The following is a 15,899-nucleotide window of genomic DNA, read 5'->3' as shown; positions in this document are numbered from 1 at the left end:
ACACAAAATGGGGAAGAGACAGAGGCACAGATGGCGAGGCCTGGGGTGTGCACACAGCCTCTGTCCTGGCGCGGCCTCCACCATGGCCCCTGAGTTCATGTTCGTCATCCGAGCTGCCCTGGGCTGCCACCCGCCCCCCGTTTTGCTGGGCAGGAGATGCTGGCGGGAGCACAGTGCTTGCCAGCTGTTGATTAGGTTGCCGGTTTGATGTGAGCAGGTGGAAGGTGGGAACAGAAAACCTAAATGGGGCGCCTGGGAGGGAGGCGGTCTGCACAGGCCGGGAGTCCAACCCTCAGGGGCCCAGGACCCAGGGCGGTGCCCTCTGGCCAGCAGGTGGCGCCACAAGCGTCAGAACGGGCGGCACCATCTCTTCAAGGCAGATTCGTATTTCTGAGACCTTAGCCAGGGGTGTGGGTGCATCACTTACCGGTTCCCAGGAGACTCCCCTCCCCTCGCTTTTCATCGACTGGCCTTGCAGATTCGGGGAAAGGGGGAACCGGTTGAAAATAAAATTGTGCACATTTCTCTAGTGGCTGACGTGTTACTCTGAGGGCTCGGGAGGGTCGGAGAGGTGGCCTCCAGGCACCCTGCGCTGGGTCCCAGGACCCCCGTGCCCAAATATCTCCCCCATGCTGAGCAGCCGCTCAGCCTCGGGGGGTACCCGGTGCCGCAGGTAGTGGGCGTTGGCGGCCCTTGCCAACACCTCGCGGAAGGAGGGGGCCCCCGGGGACACGTGCTCCCTGGCGCAGAGGTCGGGCTGTAGGCCTGTGGCCTCTGGTCTGGCCTCGCCGAGGGCCCCGCCACGGTCACCGGCTGGGCTGGCCCCGGGGCCAGGGGCTGTGGAGCAGGTGGCGGCGGCTGGGTCGGGCGGCATCTCCCCTGCGAGGGGGGAGGTCACCTGGCTTTGAGGCGGCGCCTGCTCTTTGCTTCTCGTGGGGCCCTCGAGGCCATCGTGGCAGGAAGGAGGCCCCTGGGGCCGGGCCCCATGTGCTTCCTGGGCTGTGTTGGTGGCCAGGGCTCTGGGAGGGGTGAGAAGAGGAAGGTTCTCTGAAGCCCATGAAGATGCCCATGTGTTGAATTTCCAAGTGATTGCACCGCGGCCCCACATGGGGTGTTAGCCAGGCCACAAGGAGGGTGTGTGCTGCCCAGGGGTGGTGTTTCCTCAGGGAGGGGCCCTGGCAGGGACAGCGGGAGGAGGTGGGTGGGTGCGGAGGGGCTCACCTGGCTCCAGTGGCCCGGGGGGCCCCGAGGTCCCCTCCCTGCTGCGGGCACACGGGGGCGCCTCCTGGTCTCTGCTGAACTCGGTTCCCGGGGGAGGAGGGGCACTTGCCCTTGCGGTCTGCTGGGAGGAATGCATGCCTGTCATGGGTTGAATTGTGTCCCACACTGATCCCTCGAAGCCCTGACCCTGGGCAGCCTGTGGCATTGGCGGAAGAGCCTTACAGAGGCGCTCGGGCACCATGAGGGCACCAGGGTCCCTAGTTGGACGGGACTGGTGTCCATCACACGGGGAGATCGGACGCAGACACCTGAGGGGGAGACGTGAGGGGAGACAGGAGGGAACACAAGGGGGAGGAGGCCTAGAGGTTGCCTGGGCTCGCTCCTCCCTCCCAGTGAGCAGCCTGGCCACACCTGAGTCTGGGTCCCAGCCTCCAGGGCGGGGCATGACTGTTGTTGAAGCCCGGGCTGTGGGTAGGACGCCCAGACCCAGGGCAGTGCGGGAGGAAGGAAGAGAAGCTGAAGCCGTCTGTGCCTGGGCCATGACCGCCGCCCCGGGACCTCCAATGGACGCTAAGGCACCAGGCGTCTGCCCGTTTGCCTCGAGGCCTCTGGGGGATGACAGAGCACTTGCCCTTTGGCTTAAGGAGAGCGAGAAAGCCCAGAGTGGACGCGGTGCAGGGTGTCCAAGTGTCCCAGCCTCAGCAGCGTGTGCGGCCGGAAGGCCCTGGGAGGCCGGGCAGTGGGCAGAGCTGGGAAAGCTTGTGCCCCCCTGTCTGCTCAGCGGGGCCGAACCCTGGGGCTCAGGTTTGACCCCTTCCCTAAGGTGTCCTCAGGCTCACCACTGCGTTGAGTGGTACGGACCCGGCATGGAAAAGAGGTGAAACCCACTCAAAGGGGCACGAAGGGAGAGTAGAATGAAAAGCAAAGCGAGAAAGCAGGAGACCAAGGGTTCGAGCGCGGAGAGCGAATTGAAAGAGGGCCTGGCCTCAGCTGGAGGTCAGGGGTGGGCGCTCCAGGAGCTGCGAGGGCCTGGCCCCGACCCACCCCACCCACCTCCCGGGGTTACCTTGCTGCAGCCTCTGCAGCTGTTTCTGCAGCTGCCGCTGCTCCCAGGCCAGCAGCCTCAGGTGGCACAGGTGGGCTTGCTCGAGTCTCTGCAGATGCTGGCTGAGCCTGGCCTCGGCCTGCTTGGCGTGCTTCCTCTCCAAATCCAGCTGCTTATGCAGTGGCCCCCTGGCCATGTGCCGCTCCGACCCCTTCATGCTCTCCCAGGCGACACGGAGGCCCCGACACAGTGAGTGGGCGCCTGGCCTGGCCTCTCGGGCGGGTCTGAGCTGCGCTGCCTGCCTGTGAGGTGGAGGCGCACTGTTGGGAAGTCTGCTCTGCCGTGAATGAGATGCCAGGGACCCAGAGGACGGAGGGCAGTCGCTTCTCTGAGCCCCGCCTCTGCCCAGAAATCCGTGGTAGATGGAGTGTCCCCCCCCCCCCGTCCACCCCCCCCCCCTCTCCCCCAGGACCTGCTGTAAGATCAGGGGAAGCACACAGGACTCTGGGGAAAGAAAGGCAAGGCTGTCTGTGGAGACGGCATCGCCACCCACGGGAGTGCCGCCTGCCTTCCTCGGTGTCCTGCTCAGGGCTCCCTTCCCTTCATTCACTCACACACGCAGGTCTGTGGCCTGTAACGGCCGTGCCAGCCGCTCTGGGAGGACGGGGTCCCGTGGGAGGGAGATTTCAGGTCGGTGACTTGGGGGCCAAATCGGAACAATCACTTTCAAAAGTGCAAAGAGTGGGACCCGCTGGTCCAGGCGCTGCCCCCCTGGGCCTGACACAGCCCTCGGGTTACCTCAGCCTCTCTGTTCCCAGAACCGCCCCCTCCTCCCTCTGGACCCTGAGGACCAAGCCCAGGGCGACTTCTCCCTGCTCGGGTCTCCTGGCAGTAAGGGCAGGGACAGGTCTCCCGCTGGAGCCCGGGGTTAGTGGGTTTCCATCGATAGTGATAGTATTGTGGTGGCAAGATAAGGTCAGGACGAGGGAAGACGAGCGAGGACACAGGAGAAGCTAGGCAGCCGCTCTGTGGACCGAAGGCCAGGTGAGCAGCACTTACCTGCGAGCCCGGCTCCCCCGGAGGACGCTGCTCCCTCCTCTGCGCTGGGTAAGGAGCTGAGCTGCGCTTCTTGGGTCCAGGGGTCTGGTGTGGGGAGCGAGGCCAGCTGGAGCCAGAGCGGAATATGCTTCAAAGCTCGCAGAGCCTGTGTCCCGCTCAGGAATGCTGGCTGCCTGGCAGGCTCGCCCCAGGCTCTGAGTCCCGCCCCCCCAAGGGTCCCGCCCCTTACTGTCCCCGTGTCCATGGGAGCCCAGAGTGGAAGCCAGGCATGTCCGTGCTCGCACCCCCTTCTTCCTCCGCTGAGCCCTGCCCCTCCTGTCCCCATTCCTGCTCCTGGGAAACCAGGCCAGGCCCGGAGACGCAGAGTGGTTTCTGTCTGTGCTCGTCTGCGGGCAGGAGGGACCCGCTTCCAGGCGCCTCTCACCCCCGGGGCTCCTACCCTGTCCCCCCATGTTAGTGCCAATGATAAGATTTCCCAGGCTCAACCCAGAGCCGGACGGGAAACTGTAGGTGCTTCGGGATCGTCTCAGGGACAAGGCAGGCGGCCAGGCCCCTGTGGGTTATGGAACGAGGTGTCAGTGGGATTTTGGCTGTTGCCGTGGGCGTCATCCGAGAACAAGAGGCATGAATGCTCCGCGGGGTTTACTCATCTCCAGAACCTCCCAGGAGGCAGCCAGGCCGGCCTGTTCCCCACGGCCCCCCTCACACAGGCTTTGTGGGGATCTCTGAGGGGGCTGCTCTCAGTGGGGAGCGCTCCCTCCCCCGTCCTCCCAGGACACCACGCTGCTCCTCCTGAATGCCAAGCCTGGGCCAGGGGTTCCCGGAGAACCACCAGCCAGAGGGCGCCTCGCCCCCATCGGGGACCTGGCAGGACCACAGAGCAGCCCATGCCCACCTGGTGGCCCGGAGCTGAGCACAGCGAGGGGGCTCAGGGGAGAGTTACCCCTCCACCCTGGGCCGCCCTAGAGGAAGCTGCCAGGGCAGGTTCGCAGAAGGGCCCCGAATTTGAGGGGCAAGAAGGAGCCCGAGTGTGGTGACTCGGGAGGGAATGGGGCCAAGCCCCGGGGTGCAGAGGGCCCCGGGCTCCTGGTCCTGCAGGAGCGGGGCTGGAGGAGGGAGCAGAGGCCGCGGCCTTGCCCTGGGAGACGCCAGGTCCAACGAGGTCATACTTCTCATACTTCGCCCAGAGCGCGCAGAAATGGCAGGGCCGCGGGCTCCTGGTCCTGCAGGAGCGGGGCTGGAGAAGGGAGCAGAGGCCACGGCCTTGCCCTGGGAGACGCCAGGTCCAACGAGGTCATTCATCTCATACTTTGCCCAGAGCTCGCAGAAATGGCAGGGCCGCGGGCGGACTGCAGGGGAGCGTCCTCAGCACAGCCAAGAGCAGAAAACAGCGGGGCGCCCAGACCAGGAGTGCTGCTCATCAGGAAGGACCTGCCTGGTCCCTCCCTCCTGTCCTCAAGCTCAGGGGCGCAGTGCTGGGGAGACGGGAGAGGAGGACTCGGAACCAAGGACCCCCAGGGTTGGAGGCTGCAGCGACAGAGCAGGTCACCCTCCCTCCCCTCCTGGGACTCAGGGAGGAAGGGATTAAATGACGTGGGATCCGACTCAGTGCGAACTGGACTCTGGTGGAACCACGGTGGCCAGGAAAGTGTAGGGTCTGCCCGCCATCCTCAAGAGCCAGAATGCAAATGAACGACAGACGGAGGAAGGCCGTCACTTTCAGCCTCTGACGAGGTCACAGGCCAGGCCACGGGCCTTAACCCGGGGGCGTGGGGGGACTCACGGTGGCCTCACCGACATCGCTCACAGCCACCGCTCAGTCCCAGGGACCGAGAGGAGAAACCCAGTGCCCAGCAGCGTGAGCGCACGGAGAGGCACCGCCGGAAACTGCTTCCCCTGAGTCAATCAGACCGTGAAGTCTGGCTCCCAACGCACAGGATTCTGGGGGAGCTAATGGACAAGCTGAGAAAGCAAGTCCGAACGTGGGTCTTTCTAACCGGTGACCTGGTTTCTCTGACGAGTCAATAGCAAGGGGTGCGGGGGGGTGGGCGAAGAAAGGGCCTCTGGCCTGGTGATCAGCACTCAGCACTCGAGAGACACAGCCAGAGCAGCCGGCCTGCTTAGACCCGCCTCCACCGCCTGCCTGGAAGGCGCCCTTGGGACAGGTGGGCATTTGAAGGGGAGTGGGTGTTAGAGACGTAATGTTCTTGTGGATTTGCTGGTTGGGCGCTTCTGTTAGTAAGATCCTTATCAGTCGGCACCGCCTGACTGAGTACAAGGAGGGGACGTGTCTGCTCTCAAGCACGCCAGCCAAGTAAGATAAACTACCATGTGCATAGTTGTCTGCAAAGGGGAACATGGTGACGCCTGAAGCTGGCACTAAAGGGTTTATTAGATGATTCTTTCTAAATTTGGAAATGTTTTAGGTTTTCTATAGTAAGTGCTTAAACATGTGTGAGGCAGCCAGGTGGAGGGGAAACTGATGACGGCCACAGGAGTGACAGCCACGGGAATGACAGCCACGGGAATGACAGCCACGGGATGTCCAGAATCAGGTCAGTAATGAACACGCTCAGGTAAGACGCAGGCAGGACATGGGTATTTGGACAACATCACGGCAAACTCAGCCTCAGGAATGTCCTCAGCCTCCCTCCTCAGCAGTCGGGGAAAGTACACAGTTTTCTCATACCACACGCCCCACCTTTCGCCTAACGGCTCTGCACAGGACGCCGTCTCCATGGTGACACGCCCATGTCTGCCCCACCTACATGCTAAACATCCACCTCCCCTGACACGAGTGTCCCTGGGCCACCAAAACAGAGTCCCACAAACTGGGCGGTTTATTTTACTTATTTACTTTTTAATATTTGTTCAATTGATTAGGTGACATTGGCCAACATGAACATAGGTTTCAGGTGTGGGTTTCTATGCTAGAAGATCTGTGCCCACCATGTGCCCACCACCCGAAGTCACATGTTCTCCTGTCACCTCATATCAGGACCCCTTCTGCCCCCCACCCCTTCCCTCCGACAACCACCTCACTGCTGTTTGTGTTCATGACTTTTAGCTTTATATCCCACATATGAGTGAAATCATATGGTCCTTAGCTTTCTCTGACTCCTTTCACTTCGCATAATGTTCTCAAGGTCCACCATGTTGCTGTAAATGACGCTATTTCCTCCTTTCTCAGGCTGAGCAGTGATGCACTGCGCATGTGGACCACATCCTCTCTGTCCGGTCCTCTATCGCAGGCACTTTGGCCACTGTGAATAATGCTGCAATGAACATAGGGGTGCATAGATCTTTGAGAATACATGATTTCAAGTTTTTTGGGTATATTCCCAGGAGAGGGATCACTGGGTCGTAATTTTTTGAGGAATTGCCAGACTGCTTCTCATAATGGCTGCACCTGTCTGCATTCCCGCCAGCAGTGAGTGAGGGTTCCCTCTTCTCACAGCCTCTCCAACACTTGTTGTTGCTTGTCTTGTTGGTAATGGCCACTCTAACAGATGTGAGGTGCATCTCATTGTAGTTTTGATTTGCATTTCCCTAATTGCCAGTGAGGCTGGACATCTTTTCATCTATCTATTGGCTGTTCGTATGTCTTCTTGGGAGAGGTTTATTTTCAGGTCCTCTGCCCAATTTTCGATTAGATTTTTTGTTTGGTGTTGAGTTTTATGAGATCTTTATTTATTTTAGAAATTAAACCTTTGTTGGAGCTACTGTTTGCAAATATCATCTCCCATCTGGTTGGCTGCCTCTTTGTTTTGTTATCAGTTTCTTTTGCTGTGAAGAAGCTTTTTAGTTTGATATAGTCCCATTCATTTATTTCTGCCTTTACTTTCCTTGCCTTTGGGGTCAAGTTCATAAAATGTTCTCTATGACCAAGGTCCATAAGTTTGGTACCTATATTTTCATCTATGCAACTATTGTTTCAGGTCTTATATTTAGGTCTTTGATCCATTTTGAGTTAATGTTTGTACACGGGAACAAACTGCAATCCAGTTTCATTCTTCTGCATGTGGCTTTCCAGTTTTCCCAGCCCCATTTATTGACGAGACTATCTTTACTTCACTGCGTGTCTCTGACTCCTTTGTTGAAAATTCTCTCTTTGTCTAAACATATGGTTTTATAGCTGGGCTCTCTATTCTGTTCCATTGATCTGTGTGTCTGTTTCTCTGCAGTAACATACTGTTTTGATTATCATAGCTTTGTAGTATAATTTGAAGTCTGGTAGCGTGATACCTCCAGCTTCATTCTTTTTTTCTCAGGTTTACTTTGGCTATTTAGGCTCTTTTGTTTCCATACAAATCTGATGAATTCTCGTTCTATTTCTTCAAAAAATGACATTAGGATTTTGGTGTAGATTACATTGAATCTTTAACTATGTTGATTCTTCCAATCCATGACCATGGGCTATTTTTCCATTTTGTTGTGTCTTTTTCAATCTCTTTTAACAATGCTTTTTAATTTTCAGTATATAGGTCTTTCACGTTCTTTGTTAAGTTTATTCCTAGGTATTTTATTATTTTGGTTGCAATTGCAGAAGGAATTTTTTTTTGCATTTCTTTTTCTAAAGTTTTGTTGTTAATATATAGGAAGGCGATGGATTTTTGCACATTAGTTTTGTATCCTGAAACTTGACTATATTTACTTATTGTTTCTAATATATTTTTGGTGGAGTCTTTAGGGTTTTCTATGTACAGAATCATATTGTCTGTAAAAAGTGATGGTTTGACTTCCTTATTCCCCATTTGAATATCTCTTATTTATTTCTCTTGCTTTGTTGCTCTGGCTAGCCCTTCCAGCACTATGTGGAATAAGAGTGGTGAGAGTAGACATCCTTGTCTTGTTCCTGATCTTAGGGGAAAAGCTTTCAGTTTTTCACCATTGAACATGAGGTTAGCTGAGGGTTTATCATAGTTGGCCTTTATTATGTTGAAGTACTTTCCTTCTATCCCCATTTTACTGAGTGTCTTAATCATAAGTAGATGTTATATCTTATCAAGTGCTTTTCTATCGATAAGTTCATATGGTTTGATCCTGTCTTTGGTTAATGTGGTGTATTACGTTGATTGATTTGCATATGTGGAACCATCCTTGTGCCCGTGGAATGAACTCCACTTGATCGTGATGGACTGTTGTATTTGATGAGCTAGTATTTTGTTAGGATTTTTGCATCTGTCTTCATCAGAGATATTGGTCTGTCGTTTTCTTTTGTGTGTGTGTGTGTGTTATATTTTCCAGATTTTGGAATCAGGGTTATATTGGCCTCATAGAATGTGTTAGGAGGTGTTGCCTCTTGTAGTTTTTTGAAAGAGTTGGAGAAGGACAGGTTTTAATCTTCTTTTGAATGTTTGGTAGAATTCACTGGGGAAGCCATCTGGTCCTGGACTTCTGTTTTTTGGGAGGTTTTTTTTTTTTTTTAAATATATTTTATTGATTTTTTACAGAGAGGAAGGGAGAGAGATAGAGAGTTAGAAACATCGATGAGAGAGAAACATCAACCAGCTGCCTCCTGCACATCTCCCACTGGAGATGTGCCCGCAACCCAGGTACATGCCCTTGACCGGAATCGAACCTGGGACCCTTCAGTCCGCAGGCCGACGCTTTATCCACTGAGCCAAACCGGTTTCGGCTGGGAGGTTTTTTTTTTTTTAAAAAAAAAAAAATATTTATTGATTTTTTACAGAGAGGAAGGAAGAGAGAGAGAAACATCGATGAGACGCCTCTTGCACTCCCCCTACTGGAGATGTGCCCGCAACCAAGGTACATGCCCTTGACCGAAATCGAACCTGGGACCCTTCAGTTCGCAGGCCAACGCTCTATCCACTGAGCCAAACCGGCCAGGGCATGTTTTTTGGGAGGTTTTTGATGGTGGTTTCTATTTCCTCACTGCTGTTCTGTCTATTTAGATTTTCCAGTTCTTGCTGATTTAGTCTAGGAAGGTTATATATTTTTAGGAACTTATCTACTTCTTCTAGGTTATTGAATTGGTGACATATCATCTTTCATATCATCCTCTGTATATCTGTGATGTCTAGGGCGACTTCTCTTTTATTTCTTATTTTGTTTATATGGGCATTTTCCCTTTTTTCCTTAGTGAGTCTAGCGAGGGGTTTGTCAATTTTATTAATCTTTTCAAGAACCAGCTCTTTCTTTTATTGATTTTTTGGTATAGTCTTTTTGTTCTCTATTTCATTTAATTCTGCTCTAATTTTTATTATTGCCTTTCTTCTGCTGACTTTGGGTTGCTTTTGTTCTTCTTTTTCTAGTACTTTAAGATGTGATGGTAGGTTGTTTACTTCGTATTCCTTTTTTTCTTGAGATAGGCCTGTGATGGCATAAACGTCCCTCTTATTACTGCTTTCGCTGCATCCCAGAGGTTTTGATATGTTGTATTGTCAGTCTCATTTGTCTCTATAAATCTTTTGATCTCAGTCATTTTTTAGTAGTACGTTGTTCAATCTCCATGTATTTGTGGCTTTCTTTACTTCCTCTTTGCAGTTGATTTCTAATTTCAAGGCATCGTGGTCAGGGAATCTGCTGGTATCATTCCAATCTTCTTGAATTTGTTGATGCAGGTTCTGTGACCCAGCATGTGGTCTGTCCTTGAGAATGTTCCGTGTGCTGGAGAAGAATGTGTAACCTGATGTTCTGGGATGAACGTTTCTGTAAATGTCACTTACGTCCATTTGGCCTAGTGTTTCATTTAAGGCCGATATTTCTTTATTGATTTTCTGTTTGGTTGATCTAGAGCTGTCAATGGAGTATCAAGGTCCCCAATTATGACTGTGTTTTTATCTGTTTCTCCTTTTAGTTCTGTGAGGAGGAGTTTTATATATTTCAGTGCTCCCTGGTTGGTGCATGTATATTAACAAGTGTTATGTTTTCTCGATGTAGTGTTCCCTTTATTATTATAAAGTATCCATCTTTATCTCTTGTTATCTTTGTTGTCTTGAAATCTATTTTGTCAGATATAAGTGTGGCTACACCTGCTTTTCTGTGGATGTTATTTGCTTGGAGAATCATTTTCAACCCTTTTATTTTAAATTTACCTTTGTCTTTGCAGCTTAGATGTGTCTCTTGTAGGCAGCATATGGTTGGGTTTTGGGGTTTTGATCCACACTGCTACTCTGTGCCTCTTTATTGGTGAATTCAGACCATTTACATGTAGGGTAACTATTGATGTACGAGGATTTCCTATGGTCATTTTAGTTTTTGTTTTCTGGTAGCTCTGCCTCCATTGGTTCTTTCCCTTTATGTTTCTGTCTGTTGTTTTTGTTTGGTGGTATTCCATGTATCTTTCCTGTTTCCTCTTTTTTTTTTTTTAAAGCTATATGTTCTGGTTTGGGGATTTTTATGTGTGGTTACCACTAGGTTTATGAAAAATGAAGTTGCATATTGTCAGGGTCAGGTCAATTCTCATTGGTGGGGTAGACAGAGGAGCCGTGAGAGGTTGTGGGTCTATAAGAATGAGTCTTTATTGCAGAAGCCAGTGGCCATATAGCCATCAGACAAAACAGTTCTTTACAACAAAGTCCATACAGGCAGGCAGCCGGACACCAGTTGGCTAACATGTACCTCTTTCCCACAAAGCCGTAGCAATCTCTGTGCTCACAGCTGTTACCTGAGCCGCTGCACGCTGCCCCCTAGACGCACCGCCTCACATCATAGCGGTACCTAAGCTCTCTGCCTCCGCAGCTTCTCTAGCCTCTCTGGCTCAGCAGCTGCTCCTGTCTCCCCTGCCCAGCACACTGGCTGGTCTCTGCAGCCTCACACAGTAACTACCTCTGAGCTCTCTATGAGCTCATAGTCTTACATCATATCAGCAGCTCTCAGCTTCGTCTGAGCTCTCGAGCCTCTCCTGCACACATAGGAGCTACATTCTCTGTGCCTACTGCCTGTGCTTCTCTGAGCTCCCTCTCCTCTCTCTCGTCAGTAACCTGTATATTACTCCAGAGACAAAGAAGTCTAGCTGCCAACAGTGACATCAATCATTTTGGCTACAGAAGGGCACAGCGTACCGTGAGAGCACTGTGGCCTTGTAGCTGTTTATGGTATCTTGGTCTTGGGCACCCCTATTAGGCTCACGCTCAGAGCACTCTTGGCCATCCTGGTGAATTGACAATGAGGCCTCTGTGCTCCCATTGGCCTGACTATCCTGGGACCCATATATATATGGGTTCCCACACGTATATATCATAGTTTTTTTCTTTTGAGTTCATCTGATCTTCATCTTCTTTGCCAGTTCAGACCTTTCCCCTCTCCCTTTTTATGTTTTTGTTGTCACAAATTATCCCTGTTTATGCTATAAAGTTTTTGGTGATCTTACTTGTAGTGTTGTGACTTTGTGTTCTTTGATTTAGGCAGAATTACTCCCTTGAGTATTTCCCGCAATTGAGGTTTTCTGGTGATAAAATCTCTTAGCTTCTGCATGTCTGGGAATGTCTTTATTTCTCCTTCATATTTAAAGGAAAATTTTGCTGGATATATCACTCATGGCTGGTAATTTCTCTCTTTCAGATGTTTGAATACTTGGTTTAACTCTCTTCTGGCTTGTAGAGTTTCTGCTGAGAAGTCAGGTGAAATTCTGAGCCAAACCGGCTGGGCAGTAGTTCACTCTTTTTTAAAAAAATATATTGTATTGATTTTTTACAGAGAGGAAGGGAGAGAGATAGAGAGTTAGAAACATCGATGAGAGAGAAACATCGACCAGCTGCCTCCTGCACACCCCTTACTGGGGATTTGCCCACAACCGAGGTACATGCCCTTGACCGGAATCAAACCTGGGACCCTTCAGTCTGCAGGCTGACGCTCTATCCACTGAGCCAAACCAGTTAAGGCAGTAGTTCACTCTTAATCTCCTTAATTGCATGCTTCATTTCCAGGATTATGGATTGGTTCTTTTTAAAAGTTTAATCTCTTTAGTAAAGTTACTTGTTTTGTTCATTGATTTGTTTTCTGAGGGCACTGAATTGCCTGTGGGTATTTTCTCACATCTTGTTGAGTATTTTCAGAACTGCAACCTTGAAATCTCTGTCATTTATATCACACATTTCCATGTGTTCCCGCTTGCTTTCTAGGGATTTTTCATTTTCTTTCTGGTCATTCTCATTACTGATTCTTCATGGTATTTGCTGTCCTCCTTTGCTTACACATGATCTCTGATGAGCTTTTTACTATTTTCCAGTAGATGGCACTAAATTGCAAGATTTTTTACCTCTGTGGTCTCCCAGTCTTGACCCTCTGGGTTCTGTAAGACAGCACTGCCACACCGCTTGGGGGTAGGGTTGTTTGCCCTCGCTGGAATGGCGACCCCTGACTCCATGGGGTTCCACCCCAAGCACCCTTCCTGGGGATCAGTCACAGAGGGAAACAGTGGTTCTATGCAACAGCTCTTGGTTTACAGACAATGTGCTCCTGGACCCGACTCCAAGGGCAATGGGACTTGAGCTTGGGGAGTCCAAGTGGCGGCACAGCTCTGTGGTTCTGTTTCTTTGTCTGAAGCACCACTGCTTGGCCTGACAGGGGAGAGCCGCACGGCAGAACCTTGTGCTCTGTCAGGTGTCTGCTGGCTCAGACTCTGTTTGCTCTCTTACCACTCACCCTGCTGGGCTGCCCCCGTAGCTCTCTGTTCCTCCTGCCAAAGGAAGTGCCTCTACCACAGCCCTCTCCCCTCTCCTGGCCAAGCTGCGGGCTCCTAGCTGCAGGGCTGTGTCTGCGGGGCTGCGTCTGTGGGCTCCTAGCTGCGGGGCTGCGTCTGCGGCTCGTCTCCCTGTTTACTCCCCGTTCCCCACCTTTAGAGGTTTCAGTGTGCGGGTCTCTCAGGCGTGTGTCTGGGTTGAGCAGGGATTCCTTGATCTAACTACATTGGTTAGCTTGTTGAAATTTCAGCGGGAGAGGAAAAGGTGTGCTCTCACAGGGCCATTCCTCTGACATCACTCCTGAGCCTCCAGGTGGGACCCTTCCTCACCCCCTGCAGCTCCCGGTGGTTCCGATGCTCCTTGGCTTATGGCCGCCTCAGGCCAGTCTCTGCCCCCTTCTCCTCTTACAAGGACAGCGGTGATATTGGCTTAGCGCCCACCCTACCTCAGTATGGCCTCATCGTAAACTCATCACATCGGCGAAGACTGCATTTGTAAATACGGTCACATTCCTAGGAACCAGGGGTGAGGACGGATACAGTTTTGGGGCCATGATTCAACTATGATAGGGACGTGTGCAGAGGCCCTGTGACAGGGACGAGGGCTGAAGACAAGGATTAAGGGCAGTGACATAGTCGGTGAATGAGGGGCTCTCACCCTGAAACACCCAGACCCTCAGGCCACTTGTGTGGTCGAGGGAGGATGTCATGTGATGATGATGTGGTGACAGTGATGGCCAGTTCACTGGCTCTACTTTGCTTCCAGACAATATTGTTTTCTAATCCTCACCCGAGGATATGTTTATTGATTTTAGAGAGAGAGGAAGGGAGAGGGAGAAGGAAGGAGAGACGTCCACCTGTTGCCTCCCATATGCAACCCAACTGGGGATTGAACCGCAACCTAGGTATGTGCCTGGCTGGGAATTGAACCTGCCACCTGTCAGTGAACAGACGACACTCCCACCACTGAGCCCGTGGCCAGGCAGGAGTCTTTCTGAAGGGCATGGGCAGTGATCAGGCCTGCGCTGGAGCCAAGCTCCATGGGCTGCAGAAGTAGCCACAGGCCTGAAGCAGGTGATGGTGGCGCTTCCGTTGGGCTTGTCCAGGTAGAGCTCAAGTGAAACCCTGTAGTTTCCGAGTAAGACACGGGGGGGCGCTCCTCCACCACACTGAGCTGGGCCTGGCAGAGCAGGACCCGGGACTGGGAGTGGAGCTCAGGCAGCTTTTCCCTTCCTCGTTCCTGCGCATTTAACGCCGGCTGGGCCTTCCCTCCCGGGTCCCATGTCATTGCATTGTTTTCATTATTTTACTGCCACTTAAGCTGAAGCTATTTTTTTCAGTCAAAGTTAGGAAACGTTCCTAAAGGATAAAACGAGGCTGCCTGGCTCCGTCACCTCTTCTTTGGTGCTCGGGGGACGTAGAGACGAGGTGTCTGAATTAAAAGGAACGTCCACAGGCTCCTGCGCAAAGGCTCACGTCAACGGTCCACTCAGAACCACCGGAGCCACTGTGCCGGGAAGTTCACAGAATCAGGTGACAGAGTGAAAGGGCTTTTAAAAACCAACAAGTGCCCAGAACAGACGTGGCCGGTGGTGCTTTTGTTGTAAGGGTCGCCTGGGCAGGAGGCTGAAGTGCCTTTAAACTGCTGAGGACTTGGCCGGTCTCCTGCCGCTGGTCTCAGCCGCCCGCACGCAGAGCAAACTGCGGAGAGCCCTGCCGCCCCGGTGCGTCCAGCAGGGACGTCCCTTGGCCCTGCGTGAGCCACGGCACCTCCCCCTGTTCACCGGAGCCTGCATGTCACCTCCTCCCGAGCAAAGAGCCCTGGCGTCTCCTGCCGCGGGGACCTGCCTGGCACCAGCCCCACGTCCCCGCATCGCGGTGCCGGCTGAGCTCCCGCTCTGGTCCTTCTCGCACTTGCAGATGCAGCTGTAAACTCGGTTGTAAAAGGGGGCGGACTGGTGCACTTGGTCTTGTTCCGCGCTGACCACCTTTGTTTCTTACTTTTCCGTTGCTTTGTGGCTCCCACTCCTTAGACACACCCCTCAGCTGTGTCTCCTTCTCTTTAACTGCGTCCCAAAGCCTCCGTGGCACGGAGTGGCCCCGTGTGCCGGCCGCCGGCGACGCTGTGCTGTGGGCCTCCTCCAGCTACTTCCTCTCTGCGGAAGCCAAACTTCTGGGCTGTGAAGCGGAGAAATTTAAAGAAACTACGAATAAGCCTCTTAGCAACATGCCCAGCGCAGTCAGCACCGTAAGGTGTGATTCCTAGCTTCCCATCCACGTCAGTTCCACACGCATTGTCCACATGCCTGCAGACGCTGGGCCCTCAGAGCTCGACGGACCGTGGTCGGCCGCAGCCCTTGCCTGAGAAACTGCGGGCCAAAGCCACGGGTCGGCGGGAGCAGGTGTGTCGCTGACACCTGAAAAGCAACGCACCCTCGAGCCAGCTGTCGGAAGAGGGTCAGGAGACCCAGCTCACAGCCTCTGTAATGGGGGCCGGGTGCTGTTTAATCTCAGTCTCAACTGTTCATTCTTAAGACAACGGCGTGGGCACCCCGTCCCCTGTCCTCACGTTACAGGGCAGGGGACGAGATAGAGAGGGTGGGGCACCCGTGAGGAGTCCTGGCCCCCAGAGGGGTGTCCCGGGAGGTGGGGGACAGCTTGTCAGTCCCGGAAGCAGACCACACACAGGTCTTTGCCAAAAGCCCCGTCAGCTGTGGGCACCCGGCCTGCGAGGCAGGGACACCCAGGGCTGCTCAGGACGTCCGTGGCCCTACCCTGCGTTGGCATCATGCTGACTGCAGTTGAGGGGCCCCTGGCCGACCCCGGGGAAGGGGGTCGTTTGGCAGCAGCCACTGGGGCAGAGCAGGGAGTTCCTTCTCCTGCGCCCTCGCCCTTTGCCCACACGCCCGCCTTCTTCAGGCCCGGTCA

At 53.1% G+C, this 15,899-nt stretch overlaps 1 protein-coding gene across 1 annotated transcript; it reads right to left on the bottom strand.

The window, feature by feature from the left end:
- Positions 1-541: 541 nt before the first annotated feature.
- On the bottom strand, positions 542-2,483 carry CCDC190 (coiled-coil domain containing 190). Its single transcript, XM_023744997.1, has 3 exons — positions 2,288-2,483; positions 1,222-1,339; positions 542-1,019 (listed from the first exon to the last, which is right to left on the bottom strand). The coding sequence occupies exons 1-3, from the start codon at positions 2,481-2,483 to the stop codon at positions 542-544; spliced, it is 792 nt and encodes a 263-aa protein (XP_023600765.1).
- Between the last annotated feature and the right edge of the window lie 13,416 nt (positions 2,484-15,899).

Source organism: Myotis lucifugus, unplaced genomic scaffold (genome assembly GCF_000147115.1).
Source record: "Myotis lucifugus unplaced genomic scaffold, Myoluc2.0 scaffold_507, whole genome shotgun sequence".
NCBI classification, from domain to species: Eukaryota; Metazoa; Chordata; class Mammalia; order Chiroptera; family Vespertilionidae; genus Myotis; species Myotis lucifugus.
This window is presented reverse-complemented; position numbering and strand designations above follow the sequence as displayed.

Coding starts and splice junctions, on each gene's coding strand:
- CCDC190 (XM_023744997.1), bottom strand. CDS start 2,483: ATGAAGGGGTCGGAGCGGCACATGGCCAGGGGGCCACTGCATAAGCAG. Junction 1,340..2,287: donor GCTGCAGAGGCTGCAGCAAG/GTAACCCCGGGA, acceptor TCCTCCCAGCAG/ACCGCAAGGGCAAGTGCCCC. Junction 1,020..1,221: donor CCCCGGGCCACTGGAGCCAG/GTGAGCCCCTCC, acceptor CACCCCTCCCAG/AGCCCTGGCCACCAACACAG.